The sequence below is a fragment of the Chelonia mydas genome, chromosome 6, assembly GCF_015237465.2.
Source record: "Chelonia mydas isolate rCheMyd1 chromosome 6, rCheMyd1.pri.v2, whole genome shotgun sequence".
Classification (NCBI taxonomy): Eukaryota; Metazoa; Chordata; order Testudines; family Cheloniidae; genus Chelonia; species Chelonia mydas.
Genome location: NC_051246.2, coordinates 46104121 through 46124721, shown reverse-complemented (window position 1 = coordinate 46124721; position 20601 = coordinate 46104121). Strand labels below are relative to the sequence as shown.

Here is a 20601-nt window from a genome sequence, read left to right as displayed (position 1 = left end):
AAGTAGCTACATATACATCAAACAGTTATTTAACTGCTGCTACATTGCCAACAGAAGGAATGTTAAACAGATTGTGCATCTCTCACATAATAGTGCCTCAAAAAAAGTGCATCTTGGCAATGAAATGATGGGTTTTAGAAAAAAATATTTAGCATCTGGATGACCTTCCAAGTCATACTAAAAATGTACAGGTACCTTTGGGCTTAAACTCTGTACTTCACAATGAGGAGTGCTTTGTAAACACCCAGAGAAGTGTTTGGCTTTTTTAACTTACTGCAAGTCTACAGCATTAAGTTTAGTTCATAAATTCACATTTAAACCAGCAACTCTGTTGTTCTGTTGGCACATCTCTTTCCAAAACTCCAACCATATGTAATGCACTGTATCTGACACCGTATTTATGAGCATAATTTCCCATGCTGATTTTGTGCATCTGGAACATTTCCAAGATCTTAAGCATTTTTAAGAAGTGTCATTTCTAGAAATATCCATGTACACTTTATCTGCTTTTACTGAGACACTCCATGCCAACTTAAGATGAAATATTTATGAGTATAACTATAAGAAAGCTAAAACTCTGGGATGGTTTACTTCTCTCTGCTTTTGTTTGTTTTTACTTGATTAGTTTGGCTTACAAAAATTACAGCATACAGTAAATGAAACCCTCCCAATATTTTGTACAAACTACATGATTTGATATACAAGGATTCTGTTTTATTACAGTGACAATGTACAACCATGTCTATTTACAATGCAAAAAAGTATATAAACCACAATTACTGGCAGCCACTATAGTTTAGGAGGTAGCTTTAATTAACAAAATGAACTGAAGCCATATTTCCCATCATGTGTTCTATCAAATAATTTACAATACAAAGATAAAAATTCATTATATGCACAGTATGTACAGTTTAATTCTCAAAACAGCAATCTAGCTTAAATCTTAACAAGAACATTTCCAGAGTAACTGGTACGGCAGTGGATTTGCTATTGATTCAGCATATTGTTCAAGAAACTTCTATAATTACTTTGATCATGCATTCATAACTTCATGTTGATCAAACTTCAAACTAAGTATAGATAAAAGGATAATTGATGGTAATTAAGCGATATATGGGCTTAGATGCTTAAGAAAAAATTTAAATTACCGGTAATTTACCAATTCACATGAAAATTAGTCCGTCTCACCACACTGTACTTTACTCGGAGAAAAATAATTGGCAGAGATGCAGAAGTTTCTATATTGAAAACTGCTTTTCATTGCCACCCCTTCTGGTAAAGTCTCAAGATGATCAGAGACATCATTGTGTGTATAAGCACTGTTGCAAACAGTGAATAGGGCTGGAAAATATTTTAGCTCCTCTCTCTCTTTCTAAATAAGCATGCTAACCTCACACACAGACAGCACTGACGATATACACTGTCTAGCCCATGGAAATTCCTTCTGGTAGTATGATCTTACATAATACTGAAGAATGGTACTATGGTTTTCACCTGAAGCAGTGTGTCTTCACTGAAAACCATGTTCAGTTCTACCGACAACTGTTAATATTCTTATTTCATACAGTCTGCAGATCTTGAGGGATGACAAAAGATTTTTTTAAATAAAAATAGTTATCTTATTAAGATCAAATCTTAGTTTGAAATATAAAAAACAAAAACGTTATACCTATATTGCTCTCACAGTTCTGTATGGGAGACTTAGTCCCTTCTTTTGGCCCTGCAGTAAGTCATCCTGAGATTAATGCTGAAAATACTATACAAAGCTAGCAACAATTTTTTCTTAATTATAGAAAATCACATTTAAAAATTATTTCTTAATATTAACAGCTGTCCCTTATATTGTGCTTAACCAGAAAAATTGACAGAACTTGCCTCACATAACAGTAGAAGCAAAATACAATGGGAGTTCAACATGGAAACAGACCTTTAGCACATAAAAACTGTATAAAAGAAACCACTATTGCTTGGAAAGAATAAAAATATTGGTTACAAGTTTTGGTTTACCAATTATTTACAGTTGGCAACTTCCCCACCCCCCCCCCCCAAATGTATGGCTCAAGAAATTTACTGCCCACTTCCCTTCTTTACAAGTGACACCACACAATGATTACAAAAGTGCTTCCTGGTTGAAAGGTCAGAACAGGTATGGTCTATGAAACATTGTACTTCTTCCTTATGAGAACAGCTTACAGCAAAGCCTTTCAGTCTTTAATTCTTGGTATATTGTAGGCATAACGAACCAAAGGGAATCCTCTGCTTTGATAGAAACATGCGCGACCACAGGCCTGCACTTGGTCTGAACTGTCCGACACAAAAGAGTCGTCCTCATCCGCATAATCAGAATGGGCAGACTGCGTGCCACAGTCTGACCAATACCCATCTGGCCGTTGGCAAGGCACCACTGCCAGTGTGGGACAACTGTGTGATTTTATTAAGTGTTTGCATGGTACAGGTTTGGATAAAAGAAGTGATTCACAACATTCACACATAGTAAGGTTACCCTGCAAATGTGAATACATGCCACAGTCATAGTAGAAATCCTGTGACACACAGCCACCTTGTGTATTGACAGCAATTGCCACTGCTCCATTTTTTTTGGTGATACGCCGTCTGAGTAATTTCCAGTCTTCCTTGAACATTGGGTTGAAAAAAACGTACAGGACTGGATTCAGACAAGCAGGTAATGGGAAAAATATTAGAGTAACAGACTTCATTATTTCAGGGCTGATAGAGATTGCAGTTATCAGTGGTGCAAATGAGAAAAATGCAACAGGACAGAAAAAGATGCAGTTGGTGAAGATTAGCCAAGCGACATGCTTAATCATGCTGGATTGTGTGTTTTCTGAGAGGTCCTCTTTTTCCAAGTTGCAGTAAAGTTTAGTATAAATAATAGCCATTAGCAAAAATGCTAATGAGTTTAGTAGCACTAAAGTTACTGTAAACCCTAGTGAAGGTGTTTCTCCAGTGGGGAAGGGCAAGCAGAGGGGTGAGGCTGAATACTCCCCTTTATGGAAAAGTGGTAAGCATCCAGCTACCATAGCACACAGGAAAGCAAAAATTGCAGCAATTTGGAATTGTTTTAGGTGATTGCTTTTCCCATTTTTAATTATCTCTTTTGCAGAGAAGCTTCGTTCAATAGCTGCCAACATCAGGAAAAAAATGGCACTTTCTGATGAAAAGACTGCAAGAAACCCAGCAACTTTACAACCACGGCCAGTCTCCCACCATATGCCAAAGTCAGCAAATCTTCCCCAAGAGATCGCATCCAGGAAAGTTAATATACCGGTATAGATGCCCATAAATAAATTAGAGACAGAAATCAGGCCTATAAACAGTTTGGAGGAAGACAATGGAGTACAAGATGCAAATATCGTTAACATGACAAGCAGGTTGAAGAACAAGGCAACCAAAAAAATAAACCAGACAGTAAGTCGAATCATCCAACTTCCCAGTAAATATTCACAGGGCTTAAAAGCACCTAGAAGAAACACAACAAAAAGGACAAGGGAATAAGAAAAATAAAATAGCATTGAAAATCTTGCATAATTAAGCACTATTACAAGCACAGAACTCATTATTTCTAGAATAACAGCACTCATCTGAAATCCTAAATAGGTCAGTTGAAAGTAAACTGTGCTGCTGAAGCTATTTACGAATTAATTAAGCCTAAAGAGATAATTACTAGGAAGAATGGTCATTCAGGAATAGTTTGTGTAAACAAAATAATTAATTAAACCCTAATTGTCTTTCTGCTACTCAACAGAGTTTTTATTAGGGTCACCTAAATAACTTTTATTTTTACCTCCATACTTTTTATAAACACACTGGTACAAAGAAATAGAAACACTTTACTGTTCATATTAATCCTGAAAAATTTGCCCCACTCCTTTTTTTTAAAAAAAAACAAAAACCAAGTTCCCATAATATGCGGTTCACAAACAGTCCCTTTGGAATAGCTCTGGGTTACTTTAAGTTGTCAATGTTTCTTCTTTTAAAAAAAAAAGTTACAAGGAAACACTTTTCTAAAAAGCCTGCAAACTCAATTTATTTACTTAAACAGGGGCAGGATTTCACCACAAGTTTTCTGTTCTCAGCCCTGCCAGTGACACACTGTGTTACCTTGGGGAAGTCACAGAAGAAAATTATACTCTACATTTTTTGCCATGGAGATGAAGAAATGAGAGATAAATCAACTTAAACCATAAATCTGTCACAAGAAAGGGACTGATCTTAAGCAGCACCATTGCTCCCACACTCCCTTAAATCCCCTCCAGATGAACTCCTATAGGAGATCACATGGATGTCATGAAGGTTATTTAATGAATCTATCTAGTGCATTTTGAAAGTCAATGATAAGATGTGCACGCTCTCTCTCTCTATTTATTTATTTACCTATATATCTACATATGCAAAGTAATACTCTTGGGAGTCCTCAAAAACGTTGTGATAGGCCTTGGCCCTTGCTGTGTCCCAAGCACTGAAAGCTATACTAAACGTTGTAAGTGGCAATCCCTCTTGCATATGAGGAATCTCAGACGGCCCCAGCTCTATGCCACGTGCCAGTGGCCATTGGGTGCAGTGAGACTTCTAGGGCAAGGAGGAGCCTGGGGAGAAGGTGCTACCATCTTGAGCTGGGTAAAAGCTGCTGGAGGCTGATCCAGCCAGCACAAGATAACCCCAATTCAGAGCGTCAAGGGCCACAAATGGCCCCAGGACCACACAGTAGATACAGTCTACTCCAAACTCTGAGTGAAAGAGTTATTGTGGAAAACCATCAAAAGGTCAGTGCTAAAATCCCTCAAGGTCTTAACTGCCTTTTTGAACTCTGTTTCAGAACCCAGTAGAATTTAATCTTGCCTCTAGTTTATAGCCAAGACAAATGTTCTTCTGCATTAAGGAAAATCAGTTTACATAATGGTACAGTTGGATCATTAGCTAATAGACCAACCAAAACAGATGACAAATTTCACTTTCTTGCAGGCATTCCCAAGTAGTAGATTCCTCACTGAATAATTATTTTCAAACCATATTTTTTTCATATCACATGAACATACTAATGTTAATCAGAATACTACTTTAAAGCAAAAACTGCATACTATTTAGGAAAATAAAAAGGGAACAAACAGTGTTTACGGAAAGGGAATTCAATATTTCCAAAACCAAATTGCAAATCATTTTCTAACAGCTGTAGGATATGCTAGCGGCTATCTCTACCACTTAGACAGAAAAAATCCCCTTCAGCCGTCAACCACCTTCATCCATTGCCTTCTCTGCCACCTCATGCTTCTCATTCCCCAAGGAAAAGTCTTCCTTTTCCCAGTCTCAGTGCAAGCACATGGGTAATGTGGGGAGGGAGGAGTTGTCGATGCTTCTTATTGCTGGCTCCATTAGTTAAGTGACTGGCAATCTATTCTCTGCAGCGAGGCAAAGTGAGGAGTGGACCTGGCGTATGAACAGTGATTCTGAATTTACACAGAGGGCAGGTGTCCTCGAGATCAGAGCAACATCTTGAACTGGGAAGAGATTATGAGCTGGGGGGGCTGGAGGTATGCAGTAAGCTTAAAAAACAAGTAGCTGTGCTTAGCTCCTTAAAGAGCCGAAGCATCACCAGCATGGGCAAAATGAGAGAGCTAAAGGCTGTAAAGCTTTTACCAGAGCACATGAATTAGAATTCCTGTGAGCAACCTAATAATCTAAAAGCAAACAAGCAGAAAGCAGCACAGGTTAAATTCATTCCTAATGTAACTGCTGAGTTCAGTGCAGCTACACCAATGATGAATTTTTCCCTATAATCATAAACTGCTTTTCCTGTGACCCAGGAAATCTCTCTAACACTCCACATATGAAAACAGAAGCTGGCACAAAAGGCAAAAGCCAGTCTGGTGAATCCGAATAATGGATTCAAAATATTGCCATGAGAGGCAGAGATAAAATAGGTGCAGACCCCTCTCCATCTTGTGGCAATTGCCTTGACAGTACGCCTCTGTGCAGGGAAGCAGGGGGATGGGAGGGGAACGGGAAGGTGGCAGGTACATGGCAGGAGCCATATTAGCTGGCTGGAACAATGTGCAATGGTTCTCAGCAGGTCTGCAGTGGGCAGGGGCTTACTCGGTAGTATGTCTGAGCCTTCTGGGTGACCTGGCAAGGAAGGAATAGCAGCTATGGAGAAGGAAGATAGGTGGGCAGGAAGAGTAGCAATGGAAGCTGTCTGTGTCTGTGGGGTGTTTCTTTGTAATATCAGAGAATTTCAGCAACTCCACAAGCACTGTAACCCTTTATAGTTGGAGCAGTTCGGATGCACTACTAATGTGGAGGGTTGGTCCAAAGCATTAAAGGACAATAAATACTGTCAACTCTAAATATAAAGGTTAAGACTCTGTGTGCACTGAGCTTGGGAACCGCACATGGACTTTTCCCAACACGGCTCTCTACTACAGTGCTAAATTGGGCCAAATCCTGTGGTATTTACTTACCCAAAGATACCACTGACATCAGTGGGAGTTTCACCAAGCACTGCAGGACTGTGTATACACAGGGACCATGAGGCATTAGAGACATAATTCAATAGACAGCAAAAGCACAATGAAAGGCTAGAAGTTCAGAGTATAACTAAAGTGGCTGTTTTAATTACCTGTTGTGGGTGTACAATGAATAATTGTCTGACCCAGTTCTTCATTCTCATCAGTGTTTGGAACATCTGCATCTGCTGTAGCTGAGTAAAAGCAGGAATTTTAGTCCCGAAGTAGCATGAGTTTGATTTTTTCTAATATTTTTTAACCAGATACTACTTTTTTTTAAAACCACCCAATTGAGCATGAAAGTATTTTTAAATCATAAAGCAATTAACTCCTTTCTCTGGGGATTATATATGCTCAATGCTATTTTAAATATCTATCTATCTATATTCCACTCCCCGCCCTCCAAACACTCAGACTATTTAGATTCTATTTTGTTCTGAGGGACTTGAGGAACTCTGCGAAAATCCCCAAGACAAATCCCATGGATGCTAGGAGTTCAAGAAAGGAAGGGAAGGAGCAGGCCACTTACTCCCTTCCTCCTGGTGTTGCTCCACCCCTACAATAATCCCATTACATCTTGTTTCTCACCTCTTTTATCCCCTTCCCTGTACAGTATTACTGGGCCCCTAAGATGAATGATATGTGGGAGAAAGAGTTGGGAGATGCACTCCCACCAGCAATCCCTCTCCTCTCTTTCCCCTCCACATTCAGCACTCCCTACTACAACATACAGGCAAGGGTTCTTGCCATGCAGCAATCCTTAGTGCCCACAATGACTTGTGGGATCTGGCTGGCTCCTGGAAAAGAAATACAGATGGACTTTGGGTCCCAGGAGTAAGAAAGGTTGAGAACTACTGCTTAAAGCCAAGGCAGCCCCAGCCTCCATATTGAGAGGAGAACGTGGAAACCTGAAACCAGGGATTGAAAGCTCACAGTTAAGACCCTGTCTCTAAAGGGAGATGGAGATGCTAAGACCAGCGGAATATTTCTTAGAGAGAGCTCTGAGGAGCAAGTGAATAGCAAGATAACTGACCCTGCCAATTTAGAACAATGGAAGAAGAAACATTTATTTTCTAACTGAAACAGGGAAAAGCCTATGTTATCCAACAAGATTCATCTCACCTGTTTGGAAATAGGAATTGGATCATATAGAACCAACTATTTTGTAGCGGGTTCTCATATAATAAAAAGTTTTTAAATGAGTTTCTACATCTGTTTGTTGGAGAACATAATTATCTCCCTGGTCGGGCCTAACTTACGCAATGCAGCGGAACACCTAGTACAATGGAGCACTCACCTCTATCATGATCTATCAACACACTATGATCGTGGTAGCTGGAATCTTCCATGTTAGAATTCAAATAAGAGTCACAACCCCAAAATGCGCAGCACTGGTAGGCATATGGAACAGACAGAGACCTGAAATACAGGCAAAACAATGAACAATATTAGCTGGCAGCATCTATATTCTTTTTAAAAGTGGGATGCCTCAAAGCTAAAACTGTTCAAGAGCAGCTTCTTTTTGACACATTCATTAATAAAGACCAACTTCAAACTGGAACCAGTTATGAGAGTTTCTGAAGAGCTTTTACTTTAGGATACTAAAACTGACTAGAGATGGGCAAAGAAAGGGTGTTCTTAATTTTGCAAAAGAAACACTAAAGCAGAGGTGGTTTGGATCAGGATTCCATTTCATCCAAGCCCTCAGTCTGTGGTGAAGGTAAAGAAACATTCCTCTGGGTTTGGCTCAACTCTATCTTATGCAAAGCAAGTTGCTACTAGTATTCATGTTATCACTTGTATACATAGAAATGAAAACTAATCAAGCTGGCTGAAGAGTAACTTTGTTGCGCAAGTAAGTTAATTCCCAGGTGACCATGTTATTCAGCATGCATCTGTCATCCTTATTGTTCATTTTGTTTAAATGAAATCCTTCACAGTGTAAGTCAGGATTTCCTGGTATGCACCTTCCTTTCTGCCAGTAATGGGACATGCTAAAAAATCAGTGCAAAAAAGGACGGGAGGGGCTGGCCACATATAGCGTTCAGCACTAATCGTTTGCTGTAAAAATCTATGCAAAAGCAGTGGCCTCATAGAGCTTTATCTGAATTAGCCAACCTGATTGCTAACGATGTACCCAATTGTTCTGCTTCTTCTCAATCAATGGAACAGATTATATTGCTAACATTGAAGGTTATTTTTCTTTCAAGATAAAAGAAAATTAAGGTGGAGGGGTGGGGGGAATAGTACAATAAACCACACTTATAGGAAATGGGGCACTGAAGAGATTTAGAAAAGGGGTGCATATTCAAAGAACCACCACAAGATTAGTCAGGTAGGTTGCACTTTGATTTCTGAAGCATGGTCTCTGTACTCTAAAACAGTGGTGCTTCCTCACCACTCTGGTAATTCCTACATATGGAAAGTGGAATTTTACAAGTATTGTTTCGTGGTCTCTGTGTGTATATAATGTCTTCTGCAGTTTCCACAGTATGCATCCGACGAAGCGAGCTGTAGCTCACGAAAGCTCATGCTCAAATAAATTGGTTAGTCTCTAAGGTGCCACAAGTACTCCTTTTCTTTTTGCGAATACAGACTAATACGGCTGTTACTCTGAAACCTGTCAAAATATGGTAACTCTTACCAGTCTAGAATGCCCCTGTGCTAATCAATATTAAGCAATGTACATAGGTATACAGTATTTTGAGATGGGCATACTTCTAATTACCCTTACAACAAAATCTCACAAAACCGATGTCATTCTGAGTCAAGGCTATAATAGAAATCCTACAAGAACTGTATTGTGCCTGGACACTATTTATATGCTCATCTTGGAGAAGTGTCAGAACAGAGAATGCCATGCTACGGTAGTTTTCAGCTTGTGGATCAAAAAAGCTGAGTCTCTTGTTAACACATGACTGAATATCACGAACTTCTGGGATTGAATCCTAGACGTCTCTGACTCTTTCCTCTGGTCTTGGGCAAGTAAGTGTCTTTGCCTCAAATTGTCCCATCTGTAACAATTCTTACCTGCCTCAGAGGGGTCATAAGAATTATGTTTCTATAGATCTTTGAAAATGAAAAAATCTACATAATAGTCTGATCCAAAGCCCACCAAAGTCAATGAGAGTGTTTCCATTGATTTCAACAAGCTTTTGGATCAAACCCTAAATGCCTACTGTCGTTATTGTGCTGGGCCTCACAGAATAACCAGCATTTGTATAAAGGGTTGGGGTGGTGGAATCATAAAGCCAGCTCCCATCTTCCAGATTCTAGGAAGTTGACATGCTCAGTCACTAGCAAATGGGTCTTCACAGGTGTCCAGAACTCCATCCATACAACTACTCCAATTCAGAAATAAGGGGTGGGGTGGAAGTGTGTCAAGGATTCCAAAAACAACAGGTGAGAGGAGCCTTATGGAATAAGAATGGTCAAGATCCCCCCAACTTACTACAAAACTCCGGCACAAGTGAGCTTACTTAACAGGAACACAGTGGCCTTAACTGAGTTGACTTGACTTGTGTCACATTGTTTGTTCATATGAATGCTATTTTAAACGTTCACCTGAACAGTCTGTAGTTTTATCTACCAACATACCGGAGCTTCACAAAGTCCTTTGCTGCCAATGCGTCTTTCAGCTCAGAGTTGCCTGCAAGTTTAAGCTGGTTTAGTCCATTCAGTCCTTCAGTTGGAAATGAAGTCAGCTCGTTGAAACTTAAGTCTCTGAAAGGTGAGTATTAAAATTGTTACACACAATAAGTCTGAAGATCCCATGGAGCGTTTCATATGAGTATGGATCTGCTCTAGTGTTTTTTGGCTAACAGTCAACAGCTGTCCTCCACACAAGAGAGAGGAGTGCCTCATTTCATTGCTGTGTGCGTGTAGTTTGGGGATCTATAGGGATGAAAAGTGATATGAAATGCAAACACACATCAGGTTGGAGTGAGAAAATTTTTACCATTTCAGCAATTTAGGGCTGGTTTATTGCACAAAATGGCCTACTTACAGATTAGTTATAGCACCAAGTGTAGTAAATGCCTCCTTGTGAACCTGCTGGATCAAGTTTCTACTGAGATCACTGCAATTAATAAAAAATGCCATTTAGTTAGCAATTTCACTGAAATTTCAGAATAACCATTGTTTGGGAGCTCGGCAAGTGGCAGTCACATTATACCTCTCACAGGAAAGCCAAGTAATCTGTATAGTTTAACAACATTTTGGTATCTCCGTGACATTTTCCATATAGAATCATGTATATATGGGCTTAATCCTGCTAGGTGCTGAGCATCTGGAGAGAGGTGAGAACACAAGCTCTTTGGGACAAGAATGTGTCTTATTTTATATCTGTACAACACAATGGGACTCTGACTGGAGCTTTGGAGTGTTACTGTAATGTAAATAAGATGGAGAGAGCAGTGAGTTTTCACATGCAGGATCAAGGCTGGAGGCCTTACACTGTAGGGACTAACTGCTGCTATTATTTACTTAATAGCAGCTGTGAATTTCTGGGATCTCATATCTCCCTTTTATTAGCCCCTCAATAAGCAATGTACACTTTCGTATTATCCACCACATTTTAAGTCCTAATGTTTACCAATAAATTGTTTCATATTATAAATCTGCCAACATCAAGTAAAACACAGACAGTAATGCTCCAGTAAAAACATTAACACGACAGAGAACAGCCAAAAAAATTTCCCAAGAAATTTAACCTTGATAGTTCTCAAACACCTTACTATTTGTCCACTCAAAAGCAGGCATGCCAAACCCATGGGAAAAAAAAAAATGCAGAAATTGGGCTTGTTTTTGGCTTAATTGGCTTGTGAGTTGCTTGTTGGCTAGTTTTTGGCTTTTAGCTTGTTTGGCTTGTAGCAGCTTGTTGCTTCATTTTTTTTGATCGGCTCCCGACAAGTAGGGGCAAGGGACAAGCAGGCGTGGGGGGAAGAGAGTCAGGGGTGCACAGTGGGCATACCACAATCTCTGACTGCACACCGAAGGGATCTAGTCACAGAGCGTTGGGGTTCTTAGAGACTGGCTTGTTTTGGCCTCATTTTGAAATGGGATTAGCTTGATTTTTGGCTTACTGTGAAAGTCAGGTGCTTATTTATTGCATGAAAGTTGGCAACTGTGTTCATGTTTACTACTTTAGGTCTGGGAGAATAACATTTGCCCTACTTTACTTACGCTGCTTTCTGCAATTTACTTCAGGTAAAAATAGTTAACTTAATTATAAAAATAACAAGAACCACTTTTTACCAAACTTGGCATGCAAAATATATATTTTCTTGCAATGTATTTATATGAATATATAAATATTAAGTACAGAAAAAGAGTAAAACTGGTGCCTAATAAAAACAGTAATTATCATATAGATCACGGTTAGCTTTGTCTTGGGATATAGAACATCTAGCCTATTAATACAAGACAGATTATTACCTTCAAACCCCCATATTTAATTATGAATCATAATTTATGTTCCATAGGATTCAGAAAGTAAAAATAAGTAAATAAAAATATATATACTTACAGGATGCGTAGGGAAGTTAGTCCCTGAAAGGTGTCTTCTTTGATTTCCTGGATTTGATTATGTTGTAAGGAACTGGAATGCGGGGGGAAAAAAAAAAGTTATTTGGAAGCTAATTTCTGCCAAAATGAGGGATATTTGGCTTTTGTTTTTTCCTTCATCTATTTGTATATTATCCTCTACTGCTTTCCCCAGTCTGTTGCGCTACAGATCTAAGCAAATCAGAACAATGGGAATAAGATAAGATACTAATCAATACCATTGACTGATGAAATTATTTTTCTGATCATCCCTCTATTTTGAGCCCACTGTTTAAATAACTGTTCTCCACTTCACCATAATAGGCATGGCTATTTTCTCTTGAAAGGTTAATTCAATATTTGGAGCCCCCTTATGGAGTTTCTAGCTCATTTTATTCACAACCCATTTGGCAGAGGTGAACACTGACAAAGTGAGGTTTGAACTACCTCCAAGCCATAAGTGTCACTTTGTGACACAGATGCACCCTGGCATTTAAAACAAACCTACTCACTTCCAGGTTGAGATGATTTAGGCCAAGCTCCAACCCAGAGTAAACTACTTCTTAAAATATGGATTTATAAAAGGAAAACACTGAGAGACCCTTCATTATGCAAGAGCTAAGGGGCAGGTTATATTTCCAATTCATTCTCTTCCTATGTGCCCACCTGACAGTCAACATTCATTGAGGGGCTCCTGCATTCTAGGCCATAGATCTGAACTCTAAGGAACATTTTGAAAGCAAGGTAGCTTTAGCAGAGGGCAGCTGGCCCCAGAATTTGCTGCCCTTGGTAGAAAACTTGATCTCTTCTGCACTGACAGTCAGGGCACAGGACAAGATTAATCTGTTTACTCCACCTGCTTGCCGGTGGATGAAATATCAACACTTTTCTCTAAGGACAGCAGGGGATGGTGCATTTTTATGCTGCCTTCAACCACAGGACTGTTTCTGGCAGTGGAAGAAAGTGGTGGAGATTGGAGGGTCGTTATTTAAAAAAAAAGATCAATTTTTGAATCAGGTAAATTTATCCTTATTAAAAATCAAATTATGTGGTCTCATAAATTGAGCAGGCACTTTACAATGTACAACATATTCCCTGCCCTGAAGAACTCACAATCTGAGGGCCTAAACCTGCAAGGTGCCTACTACCTTCAACTCTCAGTTATTTCAGTGGAAGCTGAAACACTCAGCATGTTCCACGATTGGACTCTGACAAGAGAGCACATGACAAGAGAATGAGGCAAGAAGGAGGGCAGGCTGGCTGGCTACTTGTAAAAAGTAGGTTTTATGCGGGAGATAATGGGGTCTTGACAGGCTAGGATTTGGAGACAGAGTCAAGACTAGAGGGTTACACATTGGAAGGTGCAAAGCTGAGAGTGAAAGAAAGACGAACGGCACAAGAAGAAAAGAAGACTGGGAGAGCACCCGGGGTAGAAACGGGAGCAGAGACATAAGCAGGGGAAAATATCATATTGGGCCTGGAAGGAGAGGATGAGGAGCTTTATCTGATGTGGTAAAACACCGGAAAAACAATGAAGAGATTTGAGAAGGAAAAGTGTTTCTTGGACAGGAAGAGGACTTTTAACAGTGCCATGTTGGATAGATAGAGAGGACTGAGAAAACTTGGGAGGGGAGTGGTGAGATGTAGGGAAGAGAAGGTTACAGTAACCCAGGGATTAAGAAGTAGGGATACCAAGGATGAGGAGTGCCTATTTATAAATATGACAAGCTTGCTATGAAAAGCAGAATTACCGAGTCTTTCATTCTTTTTGTGTCTAAATAGGAAGAAATGTTAAACTCTGACTATGTGAGTGAACTCAACGGCTGAAATTCTCTGGCCTATGTTATACAGGGAGTCAGACTCATTGTAAGATTCTCTTCTGGCCCTAAAAATCGATGACATTTTCTTACTGTCAAACGTTAAGTACAAGAACTCATTACTGGAAGCTGTAGACTCAGTACACTAAGGGTTATTAAGGATAATTAACATACATTTCTACTTACATTTCTTCCAAGGAACTGCAGCCCTTAAAACTCGAAAGCTCTTTTATGTTATTATAAGACAAGTCCCTTGAAATAGACAATGGGAAGAATGTGGTTAGTTTAACTCTTCTCTATTTGAAAAGTTACTTTACTCCAACCATAAATTCAATAAAAATCATCCTGCATACAAACCATCCTGCTACCACAGTTCTAGAGAAAAACTGAAGACATTTTAAAGACACACAAAAGTCAGGGGATTTACAGCTATGCTCTCCTCAGCAACCGGCCCCCATTATGTATACTGGCTCTACATATTACAGACAAAAAGCCATGAAAAACAACGTAAAGGTTGCAAAGTCAAGCTTCAAAAGTGAGGAAATGCCAGAATCAAGGTTGCTCATAAAGCATCCCTGAATCCTAGCTCCGTGTTTTAAACACAAGAGAACATTCTCTCTGCTGTTGTAACATTGGCAAAACCATCTATTTTTCACTCTCACTCTCTTAAATGGCTAAACCATTTTTACTTAAGACTTTTCAGAAATATTCAGCCCGAGACAGACAGCAAGCATGAAAAAGAAATTCAGCCCAAATGGCTAAAGTTTGGCAAAATTATAAACAACTGAAACTATATAATGGAAAGAGTCAGGCGAGTATTAAATGTAGGTGTTGCTATTAGCTCCGCATATAAAATAGTGCACAAAACATGGCCAACTAACCCATGCAGTGGGAAAATAACTACTGTATAAATCCCCTCAATTTTGATAGTTCAAAATTAAAGGTGCATATTTTCCACAAGAAACTGAAGGGATGTGGATGTAATTCAGATCTGTTGAAAGGGTGCAGCTCACTCCCCATCCAAAGCTGGGAAAGTTTTCAGATTTTTTGGGGGTTGGGGGGAATGGGACAGAAAGGGGCAAGAAAGGGGACTGGAAACAGCCAAACTACCATTAAACTACAGATTCAAAAAGCCAATGGTTGACAGAAAAAGCACAAAGCTCTGCTGTCTTTCCCTTCTATAAAACAGAAGACATATACCCCCCCCCCCCCCCCGGCGTCTTTTTCAGTGAAAAGAATTTATCTTTTGCGATCATCTTTTCCCTACTCCCTCCAAAACCTATCCTCTTTCTTAAATACATTTTTATTTTCTAATTTGCCCTCTACCCATCATTTACTTTTACCTTCTGAGTGCATGCTTCCCCTCTCTCTCATGCACTTTATCATTCTTTCCCTCTACCTCCACTTTCTATTCTCCATTGGTCTCCTCTCCTCCACCACAGTAATTACGAGTAATTACCACTCTTTACTCTCTGTGATACATGGGGTGCGGGTGGGGTGGGGGGGGGGAGGAGTAGCAGCTCCCTTTGATGGACACCCAGCCAGCCAGTTAGCTGTAAAATCCCTCTTGGTAGCTGTTTTCTGCTTGCTTTACATGTAAAGGGTTAACAAGTCTCCCAGGTAAAGAAAAAAGAAAAAAGCAGAGCAGCCATGCTATAAACAGCTTAAACCAGGTATGATCAGAAATTATCAGATCATGCCTAGAACTACTTATCTGAACTACAAATATGTAAGTAGATCAGAATGTTTAGTTAGACGCAATTATGGTTATTTCTTTTATTTCTTATTGGCTTGTGAACTCCTCTGTGCTAACGCCAGATGCTTTGTTTGCTTGTAACCTTTAAGCTGAACCCCGAAGAAAGCTATTTTGGGTGCTTCATTTTTGGAATTGCTCTTTTAAAATCTAGCAAAAGCCTCAGTTCCAAAATGTATTTTCTTTCTTTTTGTTTTTAATAAAATTTACCTTTTTTAAGAACAGGATTGGATTTTTGGCGTCCTAAGAGGTTTGTGTATGTTGTTTGATTAGCTGGCAGCCACAGCTAATTTCCTTTGTTTTCTCACACTCTCCAAATGTGGATGATGAGTGTGGTCTGGAGAGTGAGTGGGTGGCACAATGAAATGTGAAGACATTCCCATGCAAATGCTGTTACACTGATATCCTTACAGCGGTACACCACCATAGGGAAGAAACACCAGGTACTTCAATAAATGCACTGCTGTTTCAAGGATTTGATTTGGTACATCAACATACTACTCTGCAGCACCAGGACTCCAGAGGACTCAAAGAGGGATCAGACATTTGAACAATTTTGGGGGCTACCAATGTTGACAGAGTGACTTTGAGCAATGATACTTTCTTTAAATATAGTGCAATAGTTCTCTATCAAATTATTTTTACTATTGGTAAAACAGGAGCAGGAAATATTCACTTACAAAGTCCGAAGCATCTTTTGTTCTTGGCATAGGTTAATGGGAATGCTGCTTATCTTGGTGCCTGTAAGAGTCCTGTGTTAAAAACAAACAAAAACACACATACATGTTTGAATGCTCAAACAGTACAAAGTAAGTCTCAGAAATGTAGGACTGTAAGGGACCATCAGAGGTCTTCTAGTCCAAGACCATGCACTGGGACAGGACCAAGTAAACTTCGACCCCCTCTGACAGGTGTTTATCTAACCTGTTTTTCAAAACCTTCAATGATGGGGATTCCACAACCTCCTTTGGTAACCTATTCCAATACTTACCTACCCTTATAGTCAGAAAGTTTTTCCTAATATCTAACCTAAATCTCCCTTGCTGCAGATGGGGTTACATTACTTCTTGTCCAACCTTCAGTGAATTGTGGAAAACAATTTATCACCATCTTCTTTATAACAGCCCTTAACATATTTGAAGATTTATAAGGTCCCTCCTCCTCAGTCTTCTTTTCTCAAAACTAAATATGCTCATTTATTTTAATCTTTCCTCAGAAGTCACGTTTTCTAAACCTTTTATCATTTTTGTTGTGTTCCTCTGGACTCTCTCCAACATATCCACATCTTTACAACATGAGGCACCCAGAATTGGGCACTGTACTCCAGCTGAGGCCTCACAAGTAAATATATTCAAAATTGTGAGGCACTCCATTACTTTGGTAATAGCAGTCATATAATTACCTAAAATAGTTAGGCAGGAATAGAATCCAGATCTCCTGGCTTCCAGCCCCGTTCACTAACCCACACTTCTACCATTGGAAGTTAATTTCTAATACTAATTGTTCCAAGAAGAGACAGAACAAGAAATTAATTTATTGGCAGTGTTTGGTAGAAGATACTTACAAGCTCTCCAGATTACTGGTTCCTGTCAAATTAGGAAACCACTGCACCATGCTGGCACCCCGAATGACCCTAAATAAACAAGATCATCTGTAAATTATATTATGGAAATTGTGAGAGATGGGGGGGGGAGTAGAGGGAGGAAGGGGACAATTCTTTTATACTGTTATGAAAGCTTTCATGAGAAAGTTGCATACTAATAAATTGATTGCCTCAATGAATTTTGTTTACACCATAGGTCTAAAGACACTTGTTGAATACAACTAAAGTAAAAATATGCTTAATCAAATGCTATGAAAGCACGTGATATTGCTCAGTGGGTTTGACATTCTGTCAGAATCATGCTTGGAATTCAGAACACTGCTAACGTGCTAATTTTCTGCAGATGGTGCTGTGATCCAACTTCCATGGCTGCTCCATTCCAACAAATAAGATCAGCGCTGATTTTTAAATATGTGCCATTTGAAGGATCAGCATGAAGGAGGCATCATAGCAGTTCTGCAAATATCAGCCCCCATTTAACATACTAAAACGTATTAGTCTTTGATTAGGAGAGTCTGGGATTGGCACCCAAGTGGGATCCCGCATTTGTACCTAAGCAGGATCCATCCACTTGAAAGTGCCACTTAGATATACATTCTGAATATAGTATAAAGTATGCAGTTTACTATAAAATCTTTTGATTGTGGCTCAAATCTTGAAGTTTTTAAGTCAGTTTTTACTTATTCATTACTCAGAACTCCCAGACTAGAAATCTTTTTTGAACTGTGCATGTACTTGCCTGCAAACGCATTCCCAATGTCCATCCATATTCAGAAATATACATAGGCTCCACTGGCTTCAGTGGGAATTTGTCTGGGCAAGGACCTGAGCATTTGGCTTTAGGTTACTTTTTTTATGCGAGTTAGCCAGGAGAACAAAAGATTTTAAGACTATCCAACAGACTCTCAAACTACTGGACATTTCAAGAACAAAGAGCAAAGTTTACTAAAACTAAGTGCAAATAAAAATTGTGCATGAAGTAACATCTGACCAGCAAAATCAGTTATTCTAGGGGCACAGACATGCTATTTCACTTCAGATATTCTTTTATAAATTGAGAAAGTACTTACAAGGAGTGCAGATCTGATAAATTCTGAAATGCTGAGTTCCCCACAAAAGAGAGAGGATTATCATACAAATGTCTGAGGAATTAAAAACAGATTTCAGTCTCCCATCAGTTCATACCATCACTGTCTGGTAATCAGATTACAAATACACACATAATAATACTTACATAGTTCTTAGAAGGGGATTTCCCCCAAATGCACCATTGGGGATTATGGAAATGTAATTACTGTGAAATCCCCTAAAAATATATTGACAAAAGAGAAATAAATCTTAAAATATAGCATCATTAGAGTTGATCAACCGTCATTTTGCTTGTGCTCAAATAATACACAAACTCAGAGCTCAATCCTGCGAACAGTTGCACCAAAGTCAAATGGGACTACACACAATTGCAGGAGTAATTCTGAAGGATCAGACCTTTGTCTACTATATAGCAGTAGTTAAAATGGAAAATTTTGGGGAGAAAGCTACACTCTGCATAAATCTGTGATAAATGTTTTTTTTAAAAAGCATAATGATCAGTAATTACATAATTTTGCTACTGGAGACCGCAAAACAGTGTCAGAATAGCTGATGGTTAAGATCTATGTTAATGGCTATCCTAAATAATTTGCTTATTTTTAATCACTCCAAAAATAATAGGCTCTCTCACTAACTGCTGATTACGCTCTCCTGTAATTAGAGCATTGCTTAGCATAACCTAATCCATTTCAGATTACTGGGTAATGAGACAAGAGAGGCATTCCTAACCTTGGAGTTAGGATTACTTTTTTATTTAAGAAAAGGATAAAGAAAATGGGTAGAATAAGATGTAGTAATACTCACAGCTCCTTTAGGCTTGGAAGTGCTTTAATGGCTTCAGGGAATTCTACCATGTTGTTATAATTTAAATCCCTAGAAGAAACAGCAGCATCAGCAAACACTCAGTGCTGGCTACATGTTTTCACACTGGACACCTCATGTTAAATTGCTTGATCTCTCTCTCTCTCTCTCTCCATATAGTGAAGCTATATACTTCTTTAGACAATGATTTATCTTAATGATGATTTTATCCTTCAGAAGCCTTTAAAACGAAAATATAGTCTTTTAAAACACCCAAAAAAGTGCAGGTCTGAATGACAATTTTGCATAGCCTATTCAGAAAATCTCTTAGGTTTTATAAAATATACACCAATATCAGCCACGAGAGACTAGCAGGAGCTACAGACCTTGTAGTAAAGACAACTATTATAATTGAACAAAAGAAGAGGTACAGTCAAATAAATCCTAATATACAAATACTTGTTACATTAGCAAAGTGGATTTGTTGGAAATGTTTACTGTTCAGCTACACCAGAGGTGGGCAAACTATGGCCCGCAGGCCACATTTGGCCTGTGGGACCATCCTGCCTGGCCCCTGAGCTCCCGCTAGGGAGGCTAGCCTGCGGCCCCTCACCCGCTGGTCCCCCCACCCCCGCAGGCTCAGTGCACTGCGCCACCAGCACTCTGGCCCGCCGCTCCTGTCAGGCGGCGTGGGTGGTGTGGCTGCGAGCTCCTACTACTCTGACCGGCATGGGGCGGGGGGGGGGGGGGGGGGGGATTTGGATAAGGGGCAGGGAGTCCTGAGGGCAGTCAGGGGACATGGAGCGGGGGGGGTTGGATAGGCGTGGGAGTCCCAGGGCAGGGGGCTGTCAGGGGGCGGGGGTGTGGATAGAGGTTGGGGCAGTCAGGGGACAGGGGGGTTGGAGAGGGGGTGGGATCCCGGGGAGGGGCGGGGGTATGGATAGGGGGCGGGGCAGTCAGGGGACAGGGAGCAGGGGAGGTTGGATGGGGCGGAGGTTCTGGGTGGTGGGGGGTGTCAAGGGATGGGGAACGGCGTCAAGGGATGGGGAGCGGCGGGGGGGGTGGGGATAAGGGTCGGGGCAGTCAGGGGACGGGGGTCCTGGTAGGGAGCGGTCAGGGGACAAGAAGCAGGGGGCGGTCGGATGGGTTGGGGATTCTGAGGGGGGTGGGAAGTGGGAGGAGGCAGATAGGGGGCAGGGGCCAGGCTGTTTGGGGAGGCACAGCCTTCCCTACCCGGCCCTCCATACAGTTTCACAACGCCGATGTGGCCCTCAGGCCAAAAAGTTGGCCCATCCCTGAGCTACACAATAAAATAATCACAGTTGCTCTGTCACCATTCCAGCTCAAGAGCCAGTCAAGCTCTCAGTTTTATGCTGGCTGTTTGTTTCACAAAAATGCACAAGGAAATGTCAACGGGCAAAATTGTGCAGCTCTTCCTCAGACTACATTCTTATTGATTTTTTTTCTGAGAAG

The 20601-nt window shown here is 40.1% G+C and overlaps 1 protein-coding gene across 3 annotated transcripts in view; it reads right to left on the bottom strand.

Annotated features, from left to right (window-relative positions):
* Nucleotides 1–692: 692 nt before the first annotated feature.
* Nucleotides 693–20601, bottom strand: part of LGR4 (leucine rich repeat containing G protein-coupled receptor 4) — a 119580-nt gene continuing 99671 nt past the window's right edge. For 2 of the 3 annotated variants that reach the window (XM_007067917.4, XM_043549574.1), the window contains exons 7-18: nt 19132–19200; nt 18473–18544; nt 18309–18380; nt 17200–17268; nt 16316–16387; nt 14069–14134; nt 12049–12120; nt 10528–10599; nt 10119–10244; nt 7819–7940; nt 6635–6715; nt 693–3481 (exon numbers count right to left, since the gene is read on the bottom strand). In XM_007067917.4, the coding sequence (XP_007067979.1) occupies nt 2205–3481; nt 6635–6715; nt 7819–7940; nt 10119–10244; nt 10528–10599; nt 12049–12120; nt 14069–14134; nt 16316–16387; nt 17200–17268; nt 18309–18380; nt 18473–18544; nt 19132–19200 (2170 nt within the window). In that variant the 3' untranslated portion in view covers nt 693–2204. The remainder of the gene's footprint in view (nt 3482–6634; nt 6716–7818; nt 7941–10118; nt 10245–10527; nt 10600–12048; nt 12121–14068; nt 14135–16315; nt 16388–17199; nt 17269–18308; nt 18381–18472; nt 18545–19131; nt 19201–20601) is intronic. The other variant, XM_027830103.3, reaches the window with a different exon arrangement.